At 40.0% G+C, this 28,000-nt stretch overlaps 1 protein-coding gene across 2 annotated transcripts in view; it reads left to right on the top strand.

Annotated features, from left to right (window-relative positions):
* The window catches only part of EPSTI1 (epithelial stromal interaction 1), a 50,492-nt gene extending 26,758 nt beyond the window's left edge, over positions 1-23,734 (top strand). Inside the window, exons 7-12 of one of the 2 annotated variants that reach the window (XM_075491986.1) lie at positions 6,535-6,628; positions 9,894-9,977; positions 12,767-12,840; positions 14,409-14,514; positions 19,710-19,742; positions 23,138-23,734. In XM_075491986.1, coding sequence (XP_075348101.1) covers positions 6,535-6,628; positions 9,894-9,977; positions 12,767-12,840; positions 14,409-14,514; positions 19,710-19,730 — 379 coding nt within the window. In that variant the 3' untranslated portion in view covers positions 19,731-19,742; positions 23,138-23,734. Of the gene's footprint in view, positions 1-6,534; positions 6,629-9,893; positions 9,978-12,766; positions 12,841-14,408; positions 14,515-19,709; positions 19,743-21,223; positions 21,830-23,137 lie in introns of those variants that run through there. The other variant, XM_075491985.1, reaches the window with a different exon arrangement.
* The last annotated feature ends 4,266 nt before the right edge of the window (positions 23,735-28,000 follow it).

Genomic DNA, 28,000 nt, shown 5'->3' with positions numbered 1-28,000 from the left:
GTAAACCTGACCAGACTTTTAATATAGGTTGCTGGAGAGAATGAAAGAGCGCTTGCACAAAAAGGGTTTGCAGCCTTGAGAATCTTTTGTTTGCTTCTTTTCACCACAATGGTCTTCGTTTTGTTCATTTGCTCCTGATTATTTTAAACGTTGTCAATTATTTAGCTAACAGGCAGAAAACTAGGCTTTTATAGACATCCAAAGGGACTCTCCTGAGTGTAATAATGAAGGCAGTTTATTGAATGCCTGTGAGGTTGCTTTCTAATTGTACGCATTAATCTGCCCATGCAAGCTGGCTGAAAATATAGAAGCAGATTGCACATGCAGATGGAGCCCACAGAATGGAAGATCTATGCAATAGACTTATACAAAACTGCATTTTCCTTAAAACTGGATTTATGCTTATTACTTCAGATAATAAATGAAACTTGATGTCTAAAATAACCTCCGAGAATATTGGATGAGTTGGTGGGAGGAAAGAATAGCCTAGCTGTATTATTTCATCCAGTCAGGAAAACAAAAAAGCAAGTGGGTTGACAGGAAAGATTAGTTTTGGGTGTGGGTGGGAAGTGATGAAAATAATTTTGCTGAGAAAGCTGCCTTTTTTTTTTAAACGTATTTTTATACTTTCTTGAAGTCTTATACCTAAAATGAACTAGTGCGACATTTTTTGTTCTTGTCCCCAAGAACAGGAACACATGCTCAAGAACCTGCAGACAAGAAAGCTTACCAGCCAAAGATAGCACAGTTTTGATCACTATCATTAGATTTGTCCAAGTCCTCCTTAGTATGCTTGTGCATTACTCCCAGTGAAGTCTGTGAATACTGCATTAAGCTTGGTATGTGGCTGCTGGAGGGATTTGTGCTGGAAAGCAAGTGGACTTACTACCCAGAGGATGGCCTTTCTTCCCAGTAAAGGGCATTGCAGAAGAGCCATCAACATCATACAGAAATTTAATGGGTTAGTTATTTCTCATTGTAATTTTTCACTTTATAGCTTCCAGCAAAAGGTGAATCCCCCACCCACATGCACATGAAAAAAATGGACATTTGTTCATGCTGAACAATTTTGCACATGGCTGATGTTTGTTTTTTCTTCTTACCCCAAAGTGGACTCTGTCCTGCAGGTGTGGGTTAGAGTTGAGGTACAGGAGAACCAGAATCCATCTAGAGTTGAGGGCATGTTTGTTGCTGACAGACGGAGATGTTTTTACTACCTTGCCCTTTGTCATGGCCCATCTGGGGGAAACATGGCAGTTGCTTGTAGCCTTCTGAACTTATTTAAACCTTGTGAACTTCTTGCTGTGGTAAATCTCTGCAAAGAGGAGGGGATCTAGGAGGAGGCATGTATAACTGTATACCAGTAAAAGTCATTGGTGTCCCCGCTCAGGCTACTTGCAACTTTCTTAATGGCTTAATTTTGAAATATGTACCTTTGGTGGGATTATTTTCAGAAATGATATTATCGGCTTCCCAGCTTCATTCCCACTTTAGCAAATGATTTTCATTAGTGAAAATCCCAACTACACCTCCCTTTGGAGTCTCTTTCTCCATCCCCTAATATAGAATCTATGGGAAACCTGCATAAATGGACAGCAATCTCATCAACCATTGCATCAGCTTCTGGAATTTCTTCTAATTTGACATTTGATTTTGTTAAGCCGCGTGACAGAGGAGCAGCAACAGCCCTAGTGCCAGCCAGCCTGGCTTGTGGGTCATAGCAAGTGCCTGACTGGGATGCATATGGCAATGAACAAGGCAGAGCCGTCTCTGAGGAACAAACAAGGGCATCAGTAAGAACACATCCACCATGGACCTTACTGAAATGAAGGGCAGCTTTTCTTGTGGGTAGGCTTTGGTAGTGTTAAGCAAATCTTAACTTCTTAAGAAATCTTCTTCTTAACTTCTTAAGAAATCTTAATTTCTCCAAAAGTTGAGGAAGTTGTTATGCTTAGCCAATTAAATATGTTGAAGTGGCAAGAAGTGTAGATATGCTTGCTGGTGCTGCAAAAAGAGGCGTCTTGAATGAAATTCAGTTTTATTTCTTGGTTTTGTTTATGAGAGGGGGAGTCCTGCTATTGTTTAAAAACCATCATGAAACTTCTGGGCAGATGTGTGAAACTAACATTATGTATGCATTATGCATGGTTCTTAGTTTTTCAGCTGAATTGGAAGAAAAGGGTGAAATATAACACTTTAGCATTGCTTACTGGCAATGAATTTGGAAGCTGATGTGTCCATGTCACTCAGCGCTAGTTGCTACTTCTGTTGTCTTAGTGACTACTCATGTTGTCTCCTCTCTGAAATGGCTATAATGATTTACCTGGCTTGGGATTCTTTATTTTTATTTTTTATTACTGTTTTTGAATGGCTCTTGGCATACTTGTGGATGTTCATTAGAGCAGAATTGTAATGCTGGAGATCCTGCAGCTTGAGAAAATAAGGAGTTCAGGAGCGATCTTGTTTTCAGTAGTAATAAGAGTGGCCATTATCTTTTAAAAATTGTCAAGAGAAGTAAATAGATTTATTATATATGCAAAAGCATTGTGCTGCTTTTTTTTCAAAAGCACTGGCATAAAAGCCGGTATATTTTTCTGTATCCTGGCATTTCAATATCCATCAATTAAAGCAAAAGAATTAACTGCCACTGGTTTCATTGGGAAGGAGTAATGAAGATTACAAGAAGCCTTTTTAATTGATGCATTTTTAATGTTAGTCTGTAAAACAGACTTAAAGCCAAGAACTTCATGTGTAAGCAGAAAAATTATTTTCTTTACATCTTTGTTCTGAGAGGAATACAGTCTCAAATGAAAAGCTTATCAAGTGGTGCTGTGCAACTCTTGGGTGGAGGAAGATGCTGGGGCCTGAGTCCGTATCCTTATTCATGTCCCTGAGGATGAATCCTTTTCAGAACTGGCTTTTCTATTTGCCTTGTAGATATGACAGGAGTTAAGGCCAAATGACACACAAAGTTAAAGACCTTATTCTGCACTGGATTTTAGATCTCAGGTCCTGCAACGAGATCAGTTGTGGGTCTTCAGATCTTCCACAGTTGCACACTGGAGTCAACTGTGGAGCTTTCTGCTTCTTGGCTGTCAAGACTGGTGACCCCGTTAGAGCATGGGAACTCCTACCTAGGCCAGAGGAACCTAGGCTGACTCCAGCTTTTATATCCACCCCCTGGTCTCACCCCAGTGGGAATGTGGGCAGCACACGCATTTAGTCCCAAACAATAAGAAATACATGTAGATTCCCTGATCTACAAGTAGCTTGTGAGTGCAAGGTGCCAGCTCTAAATCCCTAAATTACACCGTTCTCAGTGGAACACCTGGAAAATTCATGTTTCTGTATTTTACATGTGCTTGTTGAGCTGCAAGTATATGCTTTTACGTAACAGCTTTTAAGAAAGGACTCTGCCTGAAGAATAGTTGTGAAATGTAAAGCCGTATATCTGAGGACCCACAGAAAGCATTTGCAACATGGACTGATTTCCACAGTCATGCACTGTCCCCTCCTAGCACGTTACTCAATGATCCTGGCAGCAGAATCAGTATTTTTCCATGACAGCTCTTAAGAATTTTTCAGCCCCCAAGTCCAGTATTGTGCTTCACTCCCTCACGGCTGCATATGTTCTCATAAATTAAACACTGTCAATGACTGTCACTTTTGAGGCCAACAGGCCTGAGACTGCCTGCTTCCATTGCTAGCAAACTTTTTTACCTCTGAAAATGGGGCAGTTACATCCAAAGTGCCTGTTGGGAGTTACTTGTGGTTGATATTCATTCCCGGACAGCAGCCAGGAGTTATTTGGGAAAGTGCTATTTGGAACAGGTCAAAACTATTCCAGGAACTGTTACCACAATATAGATGGCTCACTTCCCATGCTGAGAGTATTGCCTGGTGCTATTAAACATACCAGTATGGGAGTAGCCTATTTTAATTAGCCGAGCAAAAGACTTGTTCCCAACAGTGTAATGGGAAACAGGGCTACCAAGAAAGACAAAATATGCTCATAAGATCGCTCCAGCTTAACCAGTGCTTCTGAACAGCTCTCTTCCCTTCAGCCTGATGCTTAGGGGTAGTCAGAGCTCAGGTTAGCAGCCCGTTAGGAGCGTGCCATCTTCTTGGTTTGTCTAAATTTGGGATCTCCTTTTGCCTAGCTATTTTTGAAGGGTATCAGCATGCCACTGTATTCAAATTAATTTCTTCAGCTCATGCTCTTCTTTCTTTAATATTAATTAGTTTAGAGGAACACATTTTATTAGCATCTTTGATTATGCCTTGAAGTTTCAGCAAGCGAGTGAGATGTTGCTCCAGCTGTCTGAATGTGGAACACCTATGGCCACTTTGATATGCTGATTTCCTTCTGGAGATAGTGCTTTCCTCTCTGGAACATTAATTGAACTGTCATCTCTCCGACTTCCCCCTTTCCCTGCAGCATGGCTTATGCTATGCTCCACATTGTTGTGACTATGGGTTTAATATTATGAAAAATACCATTCAGAAAATATTTTGACAGTCTGGCAACTCCAGATGCATTGCTGGGTTTCCATAGAGATGACACACAATGAATTAACATATATGATTGACTTGACTGAGTTTATCTTTAGTCAGGTTTGGAAACCTGAGTCCCTTTCTTGTGATAGGGACACTTTATTAATGTATTACTTCATTTGGTGTAGTAGGGTGTTTTCTATATTCAAAGGCAGTGCACAGTCTTGCTGAGAAACTTTGCTTCCAGTATTTTAATCATCTTTTCTAATACTGAAACTGAGTTAGCTTTTCATCTATCAGTGTGCTGATCTAGGAAATGCAGTGTCTTAACCCTCCACCCCATTTTTATGCAAGTAATGAGAACTTCCACATACCCCACGTCATTCTTTTGCCATCCATAAGGAATTAGGACATCCAGGTATACCCCCAAGTTGCCAGATACTTCTTTGCAGAGCTTCAACCTTCTCAAATATATTCCAGACTTTCTGTAGGAGTTCTTAGTCTTTCTGGTGGAGAAATAAATTGTTATTTTAACATAGGTGGAGAAACACAAAATCTGCAATTTAAAACTTCAAGTTCCCAAAATTATTCTGTGCAATCTCACCACTCAACCACTCATCTTTCATGGAAAAAATGTGTGTGCTTAATGCTTGGGTAAGAAGACTATTAATTTGTTTAACCTTGATATACAGATGCTTTGTAGATCAGAGAATCTTATGTTTCACTTGGTTCTTTCAGCATTGTGCATTGGCTGAGGTCCATGTTAACTGCCCAGGTAATGGAGGAAAGGGAGTGAACTGGGAATGCTGAGACTTTAAAAGCATGGCTTGCTACAGCTTGATCAAGTACTTTATACCTGAAGTGGTAACATGGTTTTGTATTGTGTAGAGTAGCAGAGAACAACTTGTGGGTTCTTGCTCTTTTTCCCCACTTCTTGTCGATATACCCACTGACCAGCAGGACATTTTCTAAAAATGCATCTATTCACCATTTCAGATCATGGAGTGAAAGATAAAAACACACTTGGTAGTCTGTTTCAGCAGTTAGTCATCATCACTCTTTGGCAGCCGTAGCTTTTTCTCCAAGGTTAAGTAGCTGTCTTTGGTAGTGGCATCTTCTCCCCCGTAGAGCTAGCTGGTTGCCCTGTTAGCAGTGTAAATCTTTGTGCGGAAAGCCTCTTGAAGCACTCTTGCTGCTCTCATTTCAGTATTTTCATGCTTTCCAAAGCTGTATACAGAAATAAAATTGCCTCTTTCCTCTAACTCTATTCCTTTGAGTGAGCAAAGACTTGAATGCCTGGGACTGCAGGTTAGGAAATTGATTCCTGATCATGGCACTGAAACTCCTATTCTTAACATTTGTTTATGTTGTTACTTGTGACTTTGTTTAACTGTACTTGGTTGAAACTGTGAGCAAAGCTATGTTACTTTGAAAATCATCTGATTTATAAGGGATGTGATTGGAAAAATAAAATTGCCCTTGCCAGAATAAGAAATGACAATGTCGTGCGATTCTGCTTCAACTAAAGACAAGCATTTTTTTTCAATGATACAAAATGCTTCAAAGTCTTTCTGTGTGATTAAATAATCTGTTGTAAGGCTGCATTGTAATAACCATGAAGGAAAATTCCTTAGAATAATCTTTGAAATTACTTATCTGAGATTTATAGATCTGGTAGAAGGATTTGCAACAATTCAGTGAAGCAGTTGCATTCTGATGAAGTCCAATGGTATGTGAGTCTGTGTTTTAGGTACTTTACAATGAGGAAAGAAAGCATAGCCACTGTAGACCCCAGATATGCAAATGACAATAATTGTTTGCTTAAAAATTCCTCCCAGCAAATATCTTATCCACAATATAGGTTCTGTATCCTCTGTCCCATTTCATTCTGTCTGTCTCCGTAACCCTTTGTTCCACCTGTGATGTTTTTCAGCAGTCACATGATAAAATGTCTAGGCTAGATTCCAAGGGTGGAATAAAAAGCTGTATTTATTTTTATGGAAGCACTAACAATTCTATTTGGATTGGATTTCTTTGTAGCAAAACCAATGAATTATTGAACAGATTGGACTTGGGTTTGCCAAAGAGTGATTCCTGTCAGATTGCTGATCGTGGCCCAGAATCTACAGCATGGGTAAGCAAAACCATGGCATGTGCTATATTTTCTGTCAGCTTTCCAGGTGCTGTCAATAGTGTAATATTAGAATATTCTAATTGAGCTTAATTGCCTAGACATAACTTAGTGAGTACCAAGGAGTGTTTCTGGGTGAATGAGATTGCCTACATTGTCTCTTACACACTGGCAGAGTATCCTACATAGTAGGGGACTGCCTTTATTACTCACAGATCTCTCTCTGATAAATGAGAGCCAGATTTATATTCTACGGTCAGATCAGAATCTTAAATGTGCTATGTACGCATCCATTGGTGGCAATTTTATGAAATCTCAACTAGTTCATGTCAGCAAATGCTTTACTGCATTGAAAATCTAGTCAGAAGAGAAGCTTATTTCTCACTGCATCCTAAAAGTGATTCCATGGATTGCCTGGGGACTTTGTCCTAGTTTGAATGAGCCCGGTAAGTATGAATGTAATTAGGAAATAGATAAAGTATTGCTTAAGTTTCATTACTCTCATTGCCCCAAAAAGGCTTTTTCACATATGATTAGTCTCTTTGTGTCTAAACCAAGCTTTTCTACTGACATAAAAACTTGCAGTGAGGAATATGAACCCTGAGACAACGGTCTTTCTCCTTTAGGGAGGTTTGTAATTGGGGGAAGACAGAGAGCAGGCAGCCAAGTGGACAGAAATTGTCATTACAAGCAATAGTCCTTAATCAGCAGAAACTTGGAAGTATCCAATCTGGGCAGCCCTCTGTTGTACACAACCTTGAAGACCAACAGTTGAATAAAGGGAGGGAAAGATTTACCTGTGTATTTCCTCGGAAGCCTTGGAAAAGTGCAAGACCCTGCTGTTATAGAAATTGCTGCAAACACAATATATGACAGCTCTGTCTTGCCTCTAATATCTCTTCCTGGTTTTCATTGCATGAAAAGGGAAAGTGATATTGAAAATAGGTTCTTTTCCCCTTTGATTCTTCGGGTCATTTTGTGTCTCTGAAAACCCTAAAGAAATCTTAGCGTATGTGGGCACATATATAGCTTGAAGGAGCCAACTTCTGCCCAGCAAAGCTGGGCAGAAGGTCAGTTGCAGGAGAGTAGCTTTCAGACTGTCTTTTGTAGTCCTGGTCGGACAAGCAAGATGAAGGATTATGGGAAGGGAGAAAACATGTCTTGAAACCACTTCTACCTCCCTCTTGAAGCATCTGACACTTCAAACAGTAGGGAGCTTGTTCTTTGGTAGAAAAGACCCAGCTCTGCAGCCTTTTGTATGGTGTGAATGTTGAACTGTGAAGACAAGTGAGCTCATGTCCCCAGGACTGACTTGAATTTCAGCATTTTGGTGTGGTGTCTTCATATCTATACAGAAGTGGGTGGATGCCTGAAGGAACACTGAATTCTTTCAGCTGTACAGGTCCTACTTTTAGCCTTTGCCTTCTACTTCTCTTACCTATCTGTGCCTTTCTTGTTCCAGTTTTTGAGGGCTTTCTTAATAAATTATGCCAAATTACATATGATAGTTCATCTTTGGCTCCACTAGTATCCAAGCAGGTAAAATACATAGTTTATCTGTACTATTCTTTAATACTAGCTGATGTTATACATGTCTTTTGTGTGGCAGCATTTCTATAGCTTTGCGAATCAATTCATCACTTGCTTATAATGCAGCAATGCAGTTAGCAAAATGTCTTCCCAACTTGGATGAGGTATGGTCTATAGGCATACGCACAGCCTCTGTGCTCTGTGTGAGGAATCTGAAGCACATAACCAATGAGTTGTTATCTAAATAAACTTGGCGTAGTACCAAAATGCTAAACCAGTGGGAAAACTTGAACTCTAATTTTGATCTTATCTTGGGACCTGTCCTTTGTCTAGAGTAATTAAAAGATTCAGGAACAATGTATTTGAAATAGTGAAGTGTGATAAGCTTGGGAAGTGCCTGACATGCATGCTAAAAGGGGGGCATATATATATATATATATATATATATATATATATATATATGTGATTATTTAAATTTAAAATTCATGTACTAAAAAAAGTTTGGGACAATGTAATGTTGATCGAATTTTTTCCCTCACATAATTTCTTTGATAGTGATATTAATTTAACACACCTAGTTCAAATATCAGTGTCAAATATTACTTGATGTGCGTGAATAAATTTAACTTCTTTGGAGTGAGTCTGTCATTGGTGACTTCTTTGGCCCGCTTATTTAATCAAGCTCATAATTAATTTTAATCCTGTCTTTCAATCCTGCATAGATTTTTATTGTCTTCCAACTTGATTAACATACACTCCACACAATTCTCCAAGCCATTATGGAGAGTAATGAATAATATTGGACCCAGAATGAGTCTCCCTGGACACATGTAACAACTCCTCCCAGCTCAAAATTGAGCCGTTAATAATTGCTTTCTCTGTTCAGTCTTTTTAGCAAATTATGTGCCTGTTGTTTTAATGGTGTCATTCTGCATGCATATATCAAGTTTCGAGAACATTGTGTAGACCTGCAACAAATTCCTCACTAAAGTCAAACCTGCGCACTTCTTGTATTAAATTATACTGGGTCATTATTTAGTGTGCTACACTACGTCCCTGCTCAAAGACTTTACCGTACAAGTTCCTGTGTATAAGATCCTAAGGATCCTGTAAGATCCTCATGGTAGGCTGGCTCTTTGCTAACAGCTACAACTTGTGAAAGACCAGGGGTAGTTATTGTAATGAAAACCTACTACACAGTTGAATACATTATTCATGAGGTGTAGTTCAGATTTTCAGTTGTCTTGGCTACCCCACAAATAATATAGCAGGCTTGATCTCTCAGCTTCTGTTGCCCTACCTCCACAAACGCCTTTCCACAAATAATCCTGGGTTCCCCTCTGTTACCAGGCCTCCGTGCTGCTTCGTTATCTTAGTAATATTTTCAGTACTTTTCTTTCTGCCCCGAATACCCCATCTGACTATCATATATCCTGACTGTGTTTTCTGACTGCTCAGAGTATCTTTATGCTTGCCACTGGGACACGGAATAGCATGTGCTGTGGCTGCCTGGTTGTGATGTGCAGGTGGACATTCAGCCAAACTGAATGACTGAGAGGCTTTAGACCACTTCTTGTTTAAATTCTACTCTTGAGACTAATCTGTTTTTTAAGTAACTGGAATAATTCAACCGTTTCTGTTTTGTTAATCACCTGTATAACAATTTGGGAATAAGGTTTGGGATTTTGGCCCCCTTTCTCCCCACACCAATATGTTTATATTCTCTCCTGAACAATAGACTAGGAGCCGTACTTATAAGCGAGCTCTTCGAGAGGATGAAAACAGAAGATTAGAGGAAATGAAGCAAGAACAACGGAGGAAGGTAATTATACATTAACAGTTTGCATATTGTATCATTTTTGCATGCTGTGAAACCAATTAAATACATTGATTACTTGTTGCCTACGCACAGAGCTTCTCTTTAGTAAAAGTGATTCAGTCACTGTTTTCAAATATTCTGAGAGAGATGAGCCAAGCTGTAAAATTTGGACAGGGACAGGACAATTACCTTCTGGGTTCAAGGCTGTTTGCATCTGGATGACTAGCTCCTGTTTGCCTCTCCATTTGAACAATTGTACAGAGCATTTTTTGACCATGGCACCCAATTTCATAGGCTAAGGAAACCGATTTCCTCTCTTTCAGGCAGAAGTAATCTTACTGAGATATTAATGATGATCTCAGGCTCTGAATAGTCTCTTTCTAGAGAATCAAGGCCCGTGTGCCCTGCCTTCCCAAATTGGGATGTGGAAACACTCAGATTTGCTGTTAAGTCTGTATGCTTCTCTGGTCCCTTGCTAACTACCTAAATGTAGAGTTTTGAATTGTCTAAAAAGCAGGCATGCCATAACTGCAGGCTTGGAGTCCATCTTCTGCATACATGGCACCGTTGCCTGAAAAGCATCTGAACCACTGTCGTCCCTCTGGCATAGATTTGGGTGGCATATCCACATAAAGTTCATCTGCACAAGGCGATGGCACTGTGCTAAGTGACCTGTCTTGGCTCCAGGTCTGACTGCGCAAGTATGAGGAGGGCAGCATTTGAAAATCATGTTAGCAAATCATTTGAAAACATAGTAGCAAATGCTGAGCCCCTTGCTATGCCTCTGCTGTTACTAACATCCAAATTAATGTTAAACTACTTCCCCAGCAGCAGAATCTTAGCACAACAAATTCCATGCAGTGAGTTTCTACTGGAGCTGGACAAGTGACTCGGCCCCTCTCACAGATATCTTTCTTTAAATGTTGGGGATAAGTGTCCTCATTTCATAGTATTCTGGCAACCAGGATGCTGGAAACAAAAGGTGGGGAAAAAGGGAGGCTCTTAATTGCTTTCCCATCAGGGGTATGCTTATTCCCAGGAACTATACAGAGGAAAAATTTTTGAAAGCCAGTCTTCATGGGTGTAAGGCTGGTAGGTGTTGTATTCTTTACATTGATTCTTCCATAGAGAAAATAACTACAGATGTGAATTAGCATGCCCCTACTTTATGAGTTTGGTTTAAGGGACTCATGTAGAGCTTTAGACTCTTTACCGATTTCCACAGATTGCTAAGAAGGTGTTGGCTGCTTCTAAGGCTGCTCTTGCTCGGTACACGGTTCTAAATGCTCCTTGCCTTCACATTGCTGCTACCTATTGAGCAGAGTAATGCACTACTTACTTACAAACCTACTGTAAATAATATGTATTTTAAAGGCTCCAATAATTGTCCCTCAGATATATGTTGGCTCATTTCTACTTCAAACTAATATTTATTAAAGTAATTGTGAATTCTGTCTTGTGTGTACCTCCTAGCACAGTGTAGCTATAAAACATATAGGTATTGTCAGTTCCCTTTTTTTTTTTTTCAGAACAGGTTTTAGTATGTATTGCTTGATTTAGAAATTTTCAGTACGCTTTGAACACCGCATCATATACACACAATATATTTCAGAACATTACTCCAAGAGAGGACTCAGCATATTGGAAAGTCAGATACTGGGTTTTAATTTTCAGGTTGAATAGTTATTTAAAACAGTGAAAATTAAGGCTGGCTTTTTTATTTCTTAATCCTGTTTCTTCTTTTAGGGCTAGACAAATATTGATACACAACACATTCTCAGTTATTGATTTTCTTCATACATTTATTGCATAGTTTTTATTTAATGTTCCACTTAAATTGATTTTTTTTTTTAAACTTTCGTGGTTCCATTCGGTTATTGAAGCTTTTATCTAACCACATCATTTTATTTTAGTTCCTATTCCTACTGCTGCTCAGTTGCTATGGAAAATATGAAAGATGGGTCTGTTCCTATCCCTTCCCCCTCGCCCTGCAAGCCAAATTTTCTTTGCAGAAAAATCTGCATCTTCAATTCTTGGGTGCATTGCAGGGAGCAAGAGCCAGACAAACAAGCACACATGCAGAGCAGAGTCATACACAGCGTGTTTCCTTCGCAGTCCTGGCTAAAATTGCATAAGCAAACTCTCCTCTGAAAAGAATTCCCTTTGACACTGTTTATGTACCTTAATATTACGTAACGTAAGGATGGTAGGCTGCTGCAATGCTGGGTGCTTGCGCTGGCTTTCACCATGCCAGCAGGTACCATTTGCCTTTCCCTCACCCTTGGGGGAGCCCCAGGGAGCTGGAGGTGACACACCACGCCACATACCCCGTTCTCATCTTCTCCTCACGCTCCACGGAGGCAGGAGGCGAAGGGCATGTCTCCTTTGTACCCTACGGGCGTGACGGCTGTGTCTGCTTCTACTAGATGACTTCGGCTGTCTTCCCCCTTGGACCCACAGGGAAATTCAACCCATAGGTTGGGGCAAGGGGAAGCAGACTGGTGCCTGGCATACCCCTTTTAAAGGTAGGACTGTAAATGTCTGAATCCTGCAACTTCCCATTTTTTAAGGCACAAACAAAACTCATCCAGTGCAACGCTGAACAGAAAAATGAGCCCAGCTTTTAACATAGTGCTGTCACATAAATAAAACGTATTGAGAGAAGTTCTGGGAATGGCACGTGGCTCTAGCTGAAGTTAACACCATGTGGAATTAATTGGGTTTGCAACATAGGTATGTCAATTAAAAGTAAGTTTGTTGTTTGTTTGTTTTTTCACTTTTATCATTCCCAGGCTGAATTAATGGAATTTAAACAAAAGCAGGAAGAGGAAGCCAGGACAAGAGCACGTCAAAATGAACACAGGAGGTATGATGCAAAAATGCAGAATACACTTTAGTTCAATTCCTATCTGGAAAAGGCCTCAAAATTGCAGGCATTCATGCTTTAGAAGACGATTGCAGTGAGGATCCCCGACCTCGCCTCTGGTTTAACTTTGCCTTCAAATGAGGCACTAATATCCATCATTACAACTGCTCACTGTAATGCCGTATGACCCAGAGTGCCTTTTTCACTTTATTTATCCTATCAGCATAGGATACAGCATACGGTAGAAACTATTAGCAGTTTCATGGGTAACTGCTAGTATAGTAGTTTCAGCTGGGAAACGTATTTTTTTAATCTATCTATCCATCTATCCATCTATCTATCTATCCATTTATTTATTTTTTTATTTATTTCTACTTTATTTTAGAATGGACTGCTTTGTCTATGCCACATTGTGTGGTTGACTGTCACTGAGGTTAATAGGCAGAGCTAAACGTGGGATTTGATATTGATAGATAGAAGCTGCAGTGCAGCAGGGCCTTCTGCAGCTGCATTGCTTCGCACCCCAGGCTGTGCCCCACTGCTGTGCCCTCTCTGTGCTCAGCAGCTCTAATCTTGCACTTCTGTCACTTAAATGACTTTCCATTATCATGAAGCACAGCTTTATTCTCAGTTTTGTTTTCTGCTGGTAAAAAGAAGCAACGCTCAGGCTCAAAAATAAAAACACAATTTGTTTCTTTTTTTATATCATTAGGGAAATATAAAAAAAATTACTTCTGTAGGCAACCACTCTCCATACTGTTTTCATTTCTTTTTTTTCTCTAGCAAAGATATTGAGATAATTACCCATAGAAGTTAATGAAGGATTTTCGATTCAGTCCATCTCATGTCCCTAGATAGAAATAATCCAGTATCTTGCATTTTACATCGTTCTTACCAATAGCATTGTAAAACATTAAAACAACAGTCATGTCTAAGCATGTGTGTCAGTCCTAAGCATTAATGGGGGCGGGGAGGAAACAGTTTTCAGAAGGTTTAAAAACATTTAAAACAGATTGAGGAAAAGTGTATTTGTATTTGTGCATGCTTTCCAGATTGATAGAGCAGTACAAGACAATGCTAGAGTTGATTTCAGAGCTGGATGGTAGGGAAAGTTGTCAGCTGCACAAATTGTCTCTATTAGTAACAAGCTTAAGTGGGTTTTTTTGTTGGCATTAGGAAATCAGTACTTCTAGAAACTTTCCGTGTGTACCGAAGGCTGAAAGACTACCTAAGGTGAATTGTCAAAACAGCTAACCCCCCTGATAAGGTGGGTGGTGGTATGCAGGTCATCTTTCTATGGAGAATTTTGGTGCATTTCTCACAGCAGCCGAGGTATGCCTTTTAATCACAATAGACTGATCACAGGGTAAGGACGCACCTAGTGAAGCGAAGATGAGCTACACCCTATCTCATGCCAGTCCGTGGTTATGCAGCACAGGCTTGGAAACCATAGGATGATGGGTATGGAACTGAGAATAGGGAAAGCCACTCACAGAATGTTAAATTTCCAAAGTTTTTGAACTCTTCGGCTACCTTCAATCAGTATTTATTTTTTGTTATATTTTAAGGGTAAATAATGCTTTCCTGGACCGACTCCAGAACAAAACGCAACCTAATAGCATCTACCAACCTGAATATCCTGGGAGTCTGGACTACCTCAGTAACAGCGCCTGGGTAAGTTTTTGGGTACAGAATGTGAAAGCAATGAGATTGTTTGAAAGTTGACTTTTTCCCCAGATACTATCATGTGTCTGTGTGTGTTTAGCCTGCCTGACAGAACTTACAGTCCTGGCTGGCTGCCTACAATAGCTTTTAAGAAGAAATCCTGTCGTAAATATAAGCTGTTCAAATGGGAGGAGGGAGGAACAGCTGCTCTTGCAGCAGAACTCAGTGGCTTTGCATGCAAGGTACTTACTGCGAGGAACCGCATCCAAGGTTCTTCCTTAAGTTCAGAACAAGGGTAGTGAAATAGTAAGGGATTTTTTGAAAGTCTTTAAATAAAAGGTGCTTGGAAATGCTGTAAACATTTTAATATGATATTGAAACTGGAGGGGAAAAATCCCATGAAAGGTACAGCTGTTCACTTTTTGCCCGTATGAAATTATGACAAAGAAGACCCAACTGCATCCAGTTTAAAATACGTAGTATTTGTAAGGATTCTTTGAAGAAAAGGTATCTTGTCGGTAGCCTATTAAACATCCATTAATTTTTTCAGCTGTCCTAATGAGGCATTAATGTGATTGTTATTTAGAATTGCACTCTTCAGTGTAAAAAAAAAAAATTATGTAGTATTCCCATCATGGAAATTTCCATTAGCTTGAAACTCCCTTGCTGAAAGGACCCTAGTGTAGACATGGAAGATTTACAAAGACTGAGCAGCAAAAGGATTAGAGTCTAAGAGAATTCAGTGAATGTGCCAGTGTAGAGAAAGATGTTTAGTTGAGAAACAAGAAAAAGCTTGAATTGGATTAGTTGGACTGTCTGGTGAGGATGTGTATGTTGGCCGATGAATGCCAGGAATCCTTGGGTTCGAGCATCTATGAGGTCAAGGCATGATTAAGAAGCACATATTCTTGCTGCTAGAGTTTTCCATATACTGGAAGTGGAAAAAGAGTGTCTTAATCACTACGAGCTTTAGGCAAGCCCTGGGCCATGGCAGAGGGCTCAGGAACCTTGGACTGAGGCCACCTTTGTGCGTAGCAGTTCTCTTGGTCTTGCTGAGAGGAGGCAGGACCTGCCAGCTCAACCTCCCGTAAGGTCTGCGGGCAGCTGCTTGGAGAACCAGCTGGCTAGAGGCTTTACTGGTAAGGCCTGCATCACATGCCAAGCAATCCAGGAGTTGTTGGAAGCCAGACTACAGATGTCCAGGCTAGTAAAAGACTGTGAGTAAGAAAGCAGTCTGTATAGCAGGCCTGAACCATCTCCTGAAGGATGGCATGTCTGCAGATAGCAGAATTAGAGACTTCAGGTAGGACAGAGCCGACTGATACGTAGTAAGGGACAAAAGATAAAGTCTGCTGGATGGGGCCTCGTTAACAAAGGCAGCAAGGGCAGAAATTATTATTTTTATTTTACTTTGTGTCTTTTATCCGAATTTGTAAACTGTTTCCTGATAAACTCAAAAGAAAATGTGTGACACAGCTGAGATCCCAATATCTAAACTCGAGCATCTCCATCAGAGCACCTGCTGTCACCACTGAAAACCTTGCCATTGTCTGCAGAGGGAGCAAGGGTTTGCCTTTAGCCAGATGCCATATGTCCTCTTCCATAGGGCAGGTGTTGGTACCACCAAACGAGTGCACTCAGCCCAGGCACAGTTTTAACAACAGACGACTCTGTGATGTACGCTGCCAATCTATGCTTTTTTTATTATTATATATATATATTCAAAGAATGCATCAACACAAATGCAATAAAACCCTGTGTGTAGAAGGGATAAATTTCCTACTCTGATGTTTACTTAATGGCTCCCAAGGAACCTGCCTTCTGTTGGGTAATGCTAGATTATCCATTTTTCCTTTATGTGAGATTTCCTGTATGATGTGAAATTTGAAGACTAAACAAATCAGGGAAAGAATAAACTATGAAAGAATATGTCATTATGGAAAGGAGTTAAAAATGAGTATTGGTAACAAGAACAAGAAAGAAAAATATCTCTCAAAAGATAGGCTGGAGGCTGCAACCTCAGTGTCTTTGATTATACCAAGCTTCTTCTGCCTTCCCTTGGGATTTTAAGCAAAAAGAACTGAACTCCAGGTGAGGCTTACAAGCCATGTAGTCTGCAGCGTGGCGTTTTACATCACAAGGGAGCTAACTGAAGCAGGTCAGACTATATACGAAGATTAAAAGAAATTAAAAAGGTTCCCAAAGTTAAGACCTGCAGGTAATTTTTGAGCCTGCTCCGTCTGTGCAGTGGCACTGAAGAGGAAATGTTTGTTCTCTTTCCTGTTTCTTTTTTCCCTGTTTGAACTCTTTACAGTCACAACGGCTTTGCACTTAACAGAAACTGAACATTGCACCATGTTGTCGATGTACCTGCTGTATTTTTCACTATTATTTCTATTAGCCTGGTTTCCGAAGGAAATGAAGTTTGTATGATCACGCTGCCTGTCTACATGTAAGGTTTTCAACCTGCTGGCCAATCTTAGCCAAATTTGAAAGGGATCATAAGTCTCAAAAGATGATTAAATTTCTATGCGTTCGGTGAAAAGCAATGGCTGGCAGAGGAGAGACCCCAAAACAGTGCCCCACTGCGAGGGGTAGTGGGAAGGACCTGGGCACAACGTGCGTTGTTCGGCTGCAGCTCTCTGGCCGATCAGCATGGGCACAGCTCCAGAGCAGCTGCAGCTCTGCCCTGTTTTCCTGGGGCTAGGGGATGCAGAAGGGGACATGGATATTACAGGGGACATGGAGAGGAGTGGGGGAAGGCAAATTTATTGTGTGTGTCTGGGCAGGGGGGAGGAGAGCAGTTGCATTGCCCAATTGTCCTCTCATCGATAGGAAACCAGTTTTCATTAATTCATCTGCCCTCCAGACATCTTGTGTTTTATTAGCAATATTTATAAGCTGTTATTTCAAAAAGGATCTTCATGAAAGTAATCTTTTCTCCCTCTTTGGTTATAAATGCCAGGGTGCTCTCTGGGTGGTTGTGTGGTTTCCTTTTTGAATGGGAATACAAATTAATGAATTTCCACATCTGTCTGTGAGCTACTGCACCCTTGAGAGAGCATCGAGTCTTGTCGTATGCTATCAAGAAAGTTTTGATGTCCTTTGCCCTGCCGTTGTCTCTAACATAAGAATAAACCTTTTAGGATAGGAAGGTAAAAAAATAACAGTTGTCATTTTGACATCAAAGTTTAATCAATAAGATTTAATCCTTACTCAGCTGGGACCTATGACTGAGACAGTATCTGTTCACTATAATGGCACAAATGATCGGTTTTATTTAAATATTAAAACACTTCTATTTTTACAGAAGAGTAACTTTAAAACAGTTGCACATTTTTATATTCAATCCCTCATGAGATTTGCCCATGTTCAAGTACGGAGGGATTTTCAGAGGCCAAGTGCTAATGCATGGCAAGCCTGTAACAGAGCCCTTGTTTATTTTTTGCATGGAAATGGAGCACTGTCAAGGACCCTTTTGTCTATTCTGTTAATGGGGAGAGATGACATGGTGAACATACGAAATTTATATGTCTACTCTTCTTTAATGAAATACTAGTTGTCTTGTTGAAACTCTCTGAGCTATAGTAAATGCAGAATCTAGAGGGCAACATGACATATTACACCTTCCCGTTTCATGTCTTCATTACACCCAGTGTTATGCATAAGAATGAGAAATGCTCTCTCGGATGCTGACTCTGCTCTTTCAGTGGATGCATAATTCTAGATATTTGTTGTGGGAAGCAACTATGCCCTGAATACACAGGTGCAGTGTGGCAGGACACCCCATTCTCTTCCTTTCCCGTATGCAGAACATGAACTCGAGGGATGCTGGATAAATCTGTTTTGAGGAAAAATGATTTATGTATAAAACTATTTAAAATAAACATGGTTTGTGGGTTAGCACTTGGTTTCGTTCTTGTAGCTTGAACCATGGGAGTCTCAACCAGCACTTGATTTATGCTGTTTGCTACCAGTTTGAGAAGGAGCATGTCATAAAGTTTGCTGTTGCACAGCAGAGAGGAACCATAGCTCAAAGGTCCCTGAAGTTACAAGGCCAGCATGCATGCCACAGTTTTCCATAAACAATCAGTATTTAATGCAAACTTTCATGAACTTTTAGATTGATAAAGTTGCACTGAAAATGCTGGTTTCCCAACACAAATAAAAAGCTTTTATTTAATATGGGAATATTGAGAATAGAATATTTATATAAAAAGGTTCCAGAGTGCAATCCACAATGGTTACGTTTGTTTTAATGAAGAATGTGGTTTGCTAACTTAGCTTTAGCCTGGTTAGTCTATATATCACAGAATCACAGAATCACAGAATCGTATAGGTTGGAAAAGACCTTTAAGATCATCGAGTCCAACCGTAAACCTAACACTACCAAGACCACCACTACACCATGTCTCTAAGCACCTCATCCAAACGTCCTTTAAATACCTCCAGGGATGGCGACTCAACCACTTCCCTGGGCAGCCTGTTCCAATGCTTGATAACCCTTTCAGTGAAGAAAAATTTCCTAATATCCAGTCTATATACAATCTGAGTTGGAAAGATTATTAAATTTTTTCCTAAACCCGGTTGGTTTTGGGTTTTTTTTAATTGACAGTAATGTGCTTGTCTTTCCTGGCAGAAGGATGGCAGAAAATAAACTACTCAGCAGAAGTATCAGCATCGATATAGGGACCTCAGATGAGATGGTCCAGGCATGCTGTAGCTGAGTTTAACGCCTTACCTCTGACAAGGCAGTGAAACAGCATATGCAGATGTGTTCTGCCTGGCTTGACTTTGAGCTCAATCAGTCTTTCCTCTGAAAATCTCATCCTAAAAGAATAGTGGGAGTCTGGGGGGGAACGGAAGAAACTTTTCACTCTTTCAAATTGTGTGAAATCAAGAAAGGATTGAAGGATCTGAAGATATTTGAAACATTTCTAGATTGATTTTTTCCAGCAAAACCAAGATATGTTTATCTCCTGTGTCGATACATCCTGCTATTCATATTGAGTTCAAATCGAAGAAATATTTATTGCTAGAATTGGAATCTTGCAGAAGGGTTTACTTGTTATTTTAAGTGGAGTTTCAAAAGACAGGAAAGGGCACCAAGTAATCAAGAAAGTTCCATACAACTGGATAACCATAATTACTTGCATAAATATGTGATTGTCCTGTAATAAAGAATTTTTTTTTCTTTTATCCAGGAGTCAAACTACTTGGAATAAAGGAGGAGAAAGGTAAGAATAATGGATTTGTTTGTTCTTTTTAGTACCAATGCTGCTATTAATTTAGCTTCATATTTGACATTTCATTATGAAAGCTTAGGTGGTTCAATTCTCAAGTAATATGAGAGGGGATCTTAAAATAAATGCTTTCCAACTCTGTTTGGGGCCATGCAATGGCACATACCTATTCTGAAACACGTTCTTTTGTAAAGAACTGCAGAACATATATTTCAAGTCAGAGGAAGTGCTGATGGCATGGAAAGCATCTGCTGGGGGTGCCTTGACATTTAGGCTAAAACCTCAATACAGCCATGTTCTCTGTGTTGTGGACTGTGCATGGATAAACCTGGGCAGCTGAGGAATGTGGCTGGAAATGCAGGAGGCGACTCTGCAAACTTTCAGCGTTCTTAAGTGAAAGAGGATGACTTTGTCTTGGGCTGCATTCTTCCTGCTATTTCGCATGAGCAAAAAGGGAAAATACTCATGTCAGTGGAGGCTGTTGGTAAATCACCACTACTGAATCAGAGAAATCAGGCCCTCTGCTTTCAAATGACCTTTTCATAAGGCTCACTGCACCTATGTTCTTTTCTGAAAGGGGTTCCCTAACCTAATTCCCAGTTCCAATATAAAGAGTTGTGCAGAGCCTTTACTTCTAGGCTTGGAGACTTTTGAAGCAAGTTCAGGTACTGACACACATTATTCTTGCCTTAGGAGATGGCTTTGACATAACTCATTTTTTTGAGAGCCGGGATTTTATAAAGAGGAATTTTAAAAAATCAAACTTTAAAAAGCCCCTTGCTTTCAACCCTTCTCCCACAAATGCAGATATTCTTCTGCGACTTTCTTCCTCATTTTCTGGTCCAACAGTTATTTAGTATTTTTGCAGCAAGGTTGTATTCTGAAGACAGTGTCTAAATAATATCATTGGCCTCCCATGAGTTATCTTTTCAGTTTTATGAGGAGTAAAATTGTTATTAAAAATTAACTCAAATTCACTAAAGAAATGACAACGAATAGATAAAGGCAGTTCCCCACAGGGGAAGAAATGGCCGTCTTTTGCAGCCCACAATACTATTAGGTTTGGTAAACTGTGGGCAGCTGAAGGAGTTCAACATGTTGGATTCTTTGTTGTTTTTCACAATATCTACAATACCAATAATATATTTACATATGAACTGTACAAGAATTATGGATGGGTGTACTTCTTTAAGCCTTGTTTCACTGTTGTTTTGAAAACACATTTCAGCTTGCTACATTAATATATTGTTCAAAGTTATTAATATGTCTGCAGATAATTAGGACATTTTGTGAATTAAATTTACAAAAAGATAGAAATCCCTTCATGAAGGCTTTACATAATTAAAAGCTAAAACCTGTTGGAAGAAAAGGGAAACTTTATTTTCCAGTGGACTTAATCCTAAAGAAGTTGACTTTGATTTTTGTTTTTGCTGCAAAAGATAATTTTTAATTTTGTTTTCTCCCTCTTGTTACAGGGTATTGGAGAAATATTCACTTTTATCTGGCCTAGGCCAAATGACCTTGTAAAAGCTCCAAGAAAGCAGTCTTTTATCATTGTGATTTTTTTTCTTACCCTGACTTCAGCTTCACACCCACTTCATGAGCAATCTGCAGAGACTGGTTTCTAGCTGTCATTATTCACGCATATTTGAAGCAGCTGATTATGAAAGTCCTATTTAATTTTTAATAAGAGAATGTGTCTTTTTTTTCATAAATTGTTTTGCCTCTTGCAGAATGTAATTATCCCAGTCTTTGGGATCTCAGAAAAAGAAGACATTAGTGGCTGCAGAAGCTGCAGTAATATCTGTGTTTACTTGCTGCTCTATACCCAGCCACAAACTCTCAGAGACTTGAACTAAAGAAGCAGATAGAGGGTTTTCTTTTGGGATGGGAAGAAGTATTGCTGATTTGGGTTTTTTTTGTTTTGTTTTGGTGGGGATTTTGTGGAATTGTTTTACTATTGTATTCAACAGCAGACACTCAAGAAGAAACAGATGTGTGTGTATTGTAGACAGGATCTTTTAAATATGTTCTTAGAAAAATACAACACATGAAAGAAATAAACCTTGAAATAACACTGAAATTTATTCGATCTCTCCCACATCTTTTGTGATATGATATACCAGTTTTTCACTCTGCCTGGTTTACCTTGGTAACTCCTGTTACATAAGTGGGGAAAACTACTGCAAGGTTATAATTAGTTTCTTGCTCTTCTTTGTCTAATGGGATTTAATTTATATCTCCCTGTTTCTGCAGATGACAACACTTTAATGCTTTCCAAAAGTCAGATGCATGACCAAGATATTTCTAATGGAAAAGAAGGGTCCAGAGTACATGTTAGATAAACCATGCAGGCAAGAAAAAGTATCTGTGGCATTTACAAGTACATATTACATAAAGTTAAAGGTTTCCTGAGCAGTTCTTTTCAGTGTGCAGGCATGCCACGATATTTTTCCATCACCCTTGCAATATGAAAACTTCATAATGGATCACCTGAAGTTTTCTTTTGAACCATGGATATTGCTGTTTGCTTTCCCCTCTGGGACTCTCTGCAGTTGCCCTTGGCTCTCTTTGCCTCAAAAGAGTTACTCAACTCTCTCATACTACTAGCTAGCTGATGTTAATAGGAAATGATGGAGATTTTGGTAATGCTCTGTGGTTTAGCGTTTTTTTAAGTATCTGACACTGGGAAAATTCCTTGGGAAGACTTTTGCATACCTACACAATGGCACTGTATTGCAAGTGGTACTGGGCTGTGCTATCGGGCTGCTGCTTTGGAAATTAAATTCACATCTCCCTCCAAGAACTCCCTCATCCAGCCTCCTTTAGTAGATATCAGGGCTTGGACTCAATGTCTGCAGAGTGGGATATATGTACATGCATGCGCATATATTTTAAAGGAAATGCCTTTGCTTTAATCAGATCCTTGTATTGTACTCTAATCAGACTAAGACTTGTAGGTGGTCTTTTTGAAGTAGTGAACCTGCAGCCTCTCCGCACTTGAGGTACAATACCCCTAGACCCCGCTGACAAAGGCTGAGTGGGAGGGGAAGTCACCATGGCCACTGACAAGTTAAAATTCAGTGTCATCGTGTTGCTGTGTTTCTATATCCAAAGAAAAAGAAGAACTTTTTATTAACCTGCTACTTTCACATTCAGGAACACTGATGGCAAGTCACCTTGAGTAACCTCTTCCATTAAGCTTGTCTACTTTCTTTTGGCTGTCTTCAAAGATGAAACTTGATCACAATCTTCAAAGTCCTTCCCCTTATCCAGCATTTCAATCTCTTATTTGAAATGCTCTCTACAAACTATTTCAGACGTTAACTATTCCAGCCCTTTTTAATGGCAAAGTATCTGAATTTTTTCTCTCCTATCTTTCTGAACAGAACAAACAAATCTATATGAACAGTGGCCCAGGAAGTGTCTTTGAGAGCCATGGCCTGCAATGAAGATGATAAGAAGTTACATGCATCCACGAATTGATGTTAGCAGGATGTCTGGAAGATGCTGTTCTTATCCTGTTGGAAAGCTTCCAGCATCTCAGAATTACCACCTCCCCACACACGCATCCTGCCAAAACTTTAAGCTTGAAAGCAAAGGGATGTTATGACATCTCTTTAAAGGGGTTATAATGAAATGAACTGGCGATACACTGGGAGAATGGCTTCATGTCTGTTGAGAGTTAGGAACTGATAGTTGGGTGCGTTTTCTATCTACCTGTTAGAGTAAACCTTTGATAAAGGTTTTCAAATACAAATAGATTCCTCTGGTTATAACTTACATGGACTGAATTAATGATCTCTTATGCAGTGGCATAAAACCAGATTTTATTACTATATAACAGTAAGTGGAGGCTTGTTTTTTTGTTTTGAAAATCATTGTTTTCTCAATATAATCTGCACTGATGCTCTCCTTGCCATTTCAGAAACAAACCTTCCAACAGGGAGTGGTATGGGGCTGGAAGTTACACCCTTGCTTTTTCATTGCTGAGACAAATTCATTTTAACAAACTGACTAAACCATTATGATCAGCTGTTCTGAATTCTGATATAACTTGACAGCAAGATTCCTATGTTTAGCTTTTATGGTCTGCCTAAATCAGAAACTACCCTATGAAGAAATGCAATGTTCATTTAAGGACTTACAAGACTGATTCTCTATTATGTACCTAAAAGTTGTTCCGATGGTTTAACTATCCCTGCTTTTAAGAATATCTGCCTGACTCCTAGTTCAAACTTGCCAAGTTTCAGGTATCTGTTATTGAATTTTCTTAACCACTTGCCTGGTAAATTAAAGAGTTTTCTGCTCTTGGGACTCTTATTTTTTCAATGTGCATATTTGGACAGCTTCATTCAATTTGCAGTCCTTGTTCAGTTTTAATTCTTAAAAATATCTCAGATTTACAGAAGGCATTAGATGCAATAGGATTCGATATAAATGTATCTTCTTTTTGGTATGTGCCCCACTACCCAGACACTGAGGCAGAATATTATTAGCTACCAGAAAGGGAGCTAATCCATAGCTTACATTTTTTGATACTCATCCATGTTCAGCTCACGCCTCTGCTTCAAGAAACCCAAACCCCTGTCTCCTGTCTTGGAGAATATCTTAACCACCAGGCTCTTTAGGGTAGTTCTCAGCACCCAGGCTGTGATGGCTCTTCTGCTTTATGCAATAGAATAGAAATTCATGTGAAGTGAGAAGGCACATGACTTTATCTAGCCCAAGACCTGGGTGTTCCTGCTGTGGCCCATGCCATGACTCTGCGCCCCATCATAGTCTTCCCTAAGGGCTCTCTCACCCGGTGCACTCCTTTACACTTCCAGATACTTGTTTTCTCTAGTCCTGCTCCTGGAGTACAGACTCTCTGGCAGAAATCCCTTTCGCCCCCCCTGTTAAGCATTCCTCCTCCTTTCCCTTCAGTCATGCCCCCTTTCTTGTTAAATCCCTCTACTTCACCAGCTCAATTGAATCAGGTGCCTGTAATCCATGGTTTCTTCTTTGGCACTCTTGACTCCTTCATCAACAGACTCTTTCTCTGCTATATCTTATCATAGAACAAATGGATGAAATACTATTGCTATTTGCTGCTTCAACTTAACTTTTTTCTTTTGCAATCATTTCTCTCTCCTTTCTGAGAGGCAGATGTGTTTTCCTGACTTCTCTCTAGGTCCCCTACTTATCCCGTCCTTTCCCATCTTGGTATGGGGCTGCATTAGGAAGAGCATTGCCAGTGGGTCAAGGGGGGTGATCCTTCCTCTCTACTCAGCACTGGTGAGACAAATCTGGATTGCTGGGTCCAGTGCTGGGCTCCCCAGTACAAGAAAGACATGGACATGCTGGAGTGAGTCCAGCAAAGGGCTAAGAAGATGATGAAAGGACTTGATCATCTTTGATATGAGGACAGACTGAGAGAGCTGGGACAGTTCAGCCTGGAGAATAGAAGGCTCAGAGGGATCTTATCCATGTGGGTAAATATTGGAAGAGGGTGAGTAAAGGAGGTGGAGCCAGGCTCTTCTTGGTACCCAATGACAGGATAAGAGGCAATGAGCACAAGTTAAAATACAGAAAAATCTGTCTAAACTCACAACGCCCCTTTTTCTTTTTTACTGTGAGGGTGAGCAGGCACTGGCACAGGTTGCCCAGGGAGGCTGCCATGTCCCCATACTTGGAGATAATCAAAACCAAACTGGACAGTCCTGAGCAACCTGCTGTAGGTGACCCTGCTCTGAGCAGGGAGATTGGACTAGATGACCTCCAGAGGCACCTGTGAACCTCACCTGTCCTGCAGTGATCTCCTAAGCTGTCCATAGTTATTTTCATCTTCTGCTACCACTCATTTCTTTCCTCAGCCCACATTTTCCACTTTCAGCTCACAATCCAAGAAAGAGTTGTTGTTTCATCCTGCAGACATAAACCAAAATTTTTGTGCCCCAATTAATTTTAACTGCTTCCAACCCTCTTTCTTTTTTTTTAATTTTGTAGTTTGTTTACAGTAATTCTACACTTTTAAAATTAATTTTTTAAGAAGTCGTTTAAATCAATATCTCCAATTATTTCTTTTGTCTAAATCTTGGAGTCGACAGTTTGTCTTCACCCTCCTTTCTTGTTGGCAACAGCCAGTCCTTGGTCCTCTCGAGCTCTGCCCATGGTGGGTCTCCTCCAGCTCTCCGCTTGCTCCCTCGGGCAGCTCTGGATGTCTTTGCAGGACCCTGGACACCAGCTTCAGTGCATCTGAGGTCTGAACTGCTCACTTCCCTCCCTTGCCCGTGGAGGAGGAACCTGTAAGTGTCTCATGTTATCTGGAATAAACACCTTCTCTTGTCCTGGCCTTAAAGGAGTCACCTCAGTCCCAGCAATCATGGGCAGGCACTCAGCACATGCCGACACTGTTAGTAGAGGGGGAACGTTCGCTGTGACTGGGGCTGGGTAGAAATGCATGCTTGAAGGTGAGAGAAAATTCGCTTGAGCTCCTTCAGTCTCTCATTAAAGGCTTTCCAAATTTCAAACCATTCTAGGGATCTCATCTGAACTCTCTCCAGTCTGCTCTCATTAAAAAAAGGGGGGGGGGGGGGTTCTTGCCAACATTAATTCATCTTTTCTTTCACTTACAGCCCACATTCCCTGTTCCTAGCTGTTTGGTCTTTGCACCTAGCTCTTTAATTAAAAGAAGGCAAGTCCAGATTTTCCTGCTGTCTGGACCTCTCTCCAGAAGCTATCTTTATCTCTCATTCACTTAGTGCCAACCACAGCCTTTACCACCAATTTCTCTTGCCTTCCCTCCCAATCCATGAACTCCCCTGAACTACATTTGGATAAGAAAACCCTACCAGAAATGTTATTTTTGAACGATCATTCCCATTTAGTATTTTCTTTTTAAATCTCTCTAGTAAATTTTTAATTTGCTTGCCTAGACTTTGAAGTTTGAATAGTTCTTTTATTTTTTAAATGAGAAAGTCATATAGCCTTATATAACTCTGCTATTTTAACCAATGCACATTCTGTCAGACTACTAATCCCACCAAAAATGCAACTTATTTTTCTTTAAAGTTTTTTCTTTCATTAAACCATGTTGTCTGGTATTAATTATGCTGTTCACCCTTAATTCTTTATTGAGCACATCTTATTATGCCTTCCTGAGATTTTGCCCTCGTGAGATTTTGCCCTAGGTAAGCATTAAATTGACAGACCTATAGTTACATTTTCAGCACATTATCCTTTGGAAATATTGAAAAATTTGTTTCCTGTCTTCTCTGTTCAATCTTTTGGACAGTCACCATATCTCAGAGGACTTACCCAGTATCCTACTTTGAAAACAGCAGTTTAACAATCTCATCAGTCAATACGTCTACAGCCAATGGTCCAAGTTTTCTGCTTTGTTGATATTTAGTAACTCACTGCTTTACTAAAGGAATAAAAAGATAAGTATTTCCCTATTCTAAACTGGAAATAGCCATCTGTCTGTTTCCCAAAAATAAATAAGAATTTATTTTATTACCAGAAGTGAGAATTTTGCACTTTTGCCTCCTCTTTGGCACAGTGTTTGTTATTGAGCTAATCTGTGGGGGTGGCAGAGTTTCTTTGCTGGTACTCCTCATGTTAGATGCTTTGGTCTCTGCCTGGAGTGGGGTGTTTCCCTGGAGGTAGGCACATAGTAGCAGTAGCCCCCAATATGATCCTGGCCCCTTAGCAGGAGACATACTCCGGTGCCAGTGATTCCCAGACTCCTCTTGGGTTACAGATGTTCCCAGAGGCTCTGTTTTCACAAGCTGTGGTACATGACTGGTGACTGCTGGAGAAGCAGGGTATCTCATTTTTGTAAAATATGATCCTCATAGCAGATAAGATTTAGTAGCCACCCTCCATATTTACTCCACCAAGGAAAAGGTAAGTCTTGGATTACAAAGGCGAAAACAAAGTTATAAAAAGAGGAAAATAACAAATGCAGTCTTGGTGTATCCCTGATACCAAAGCTCTCATCTAACTATCACTTCAAAGCTTCGAGTAATACTATGGCCCAGCAGCCAAGAGGAAAACAGCCAGGTCTACTCTTCATTCCTGTCCTCTCAGTTACAGCCAAAAGTTTTCTGGTTTGTTCAATTGCATTTGTTCAATGTGAAACCAGAAAAAAGTATTTCTCACCTTGAGAAATTACAATTTCCTCCTTGATGTAGAGCACCCTATGCTATTGCAATTTTGCTCTGCTTTTGTGGAGAGTCTCTATTGCTATTGACTTTCTCTCTTTAAAA

Source organism: Mycteria americana, chromosome 1 (genome assembly GCF_035582795.1).
Source record: "Mycteria americana isolate JAX WOST 10 ecotype Jacksonville Zoo and Gardens chromosome 1, USCA_MyAme_1.0, whole genome shotgun sequence".
In the NCBI taxonomy this organism is placed as follows: Eukaryota; Metazoa; Chordata; class Aves; order Ciconiiformes; family Ciconiidae; genus Mycteria; species Mycteria americana.
Note: the sequence above shows the minus strand (reverse complement) of the source record. Positions and strands in the feature narration are given on the sequence as shown.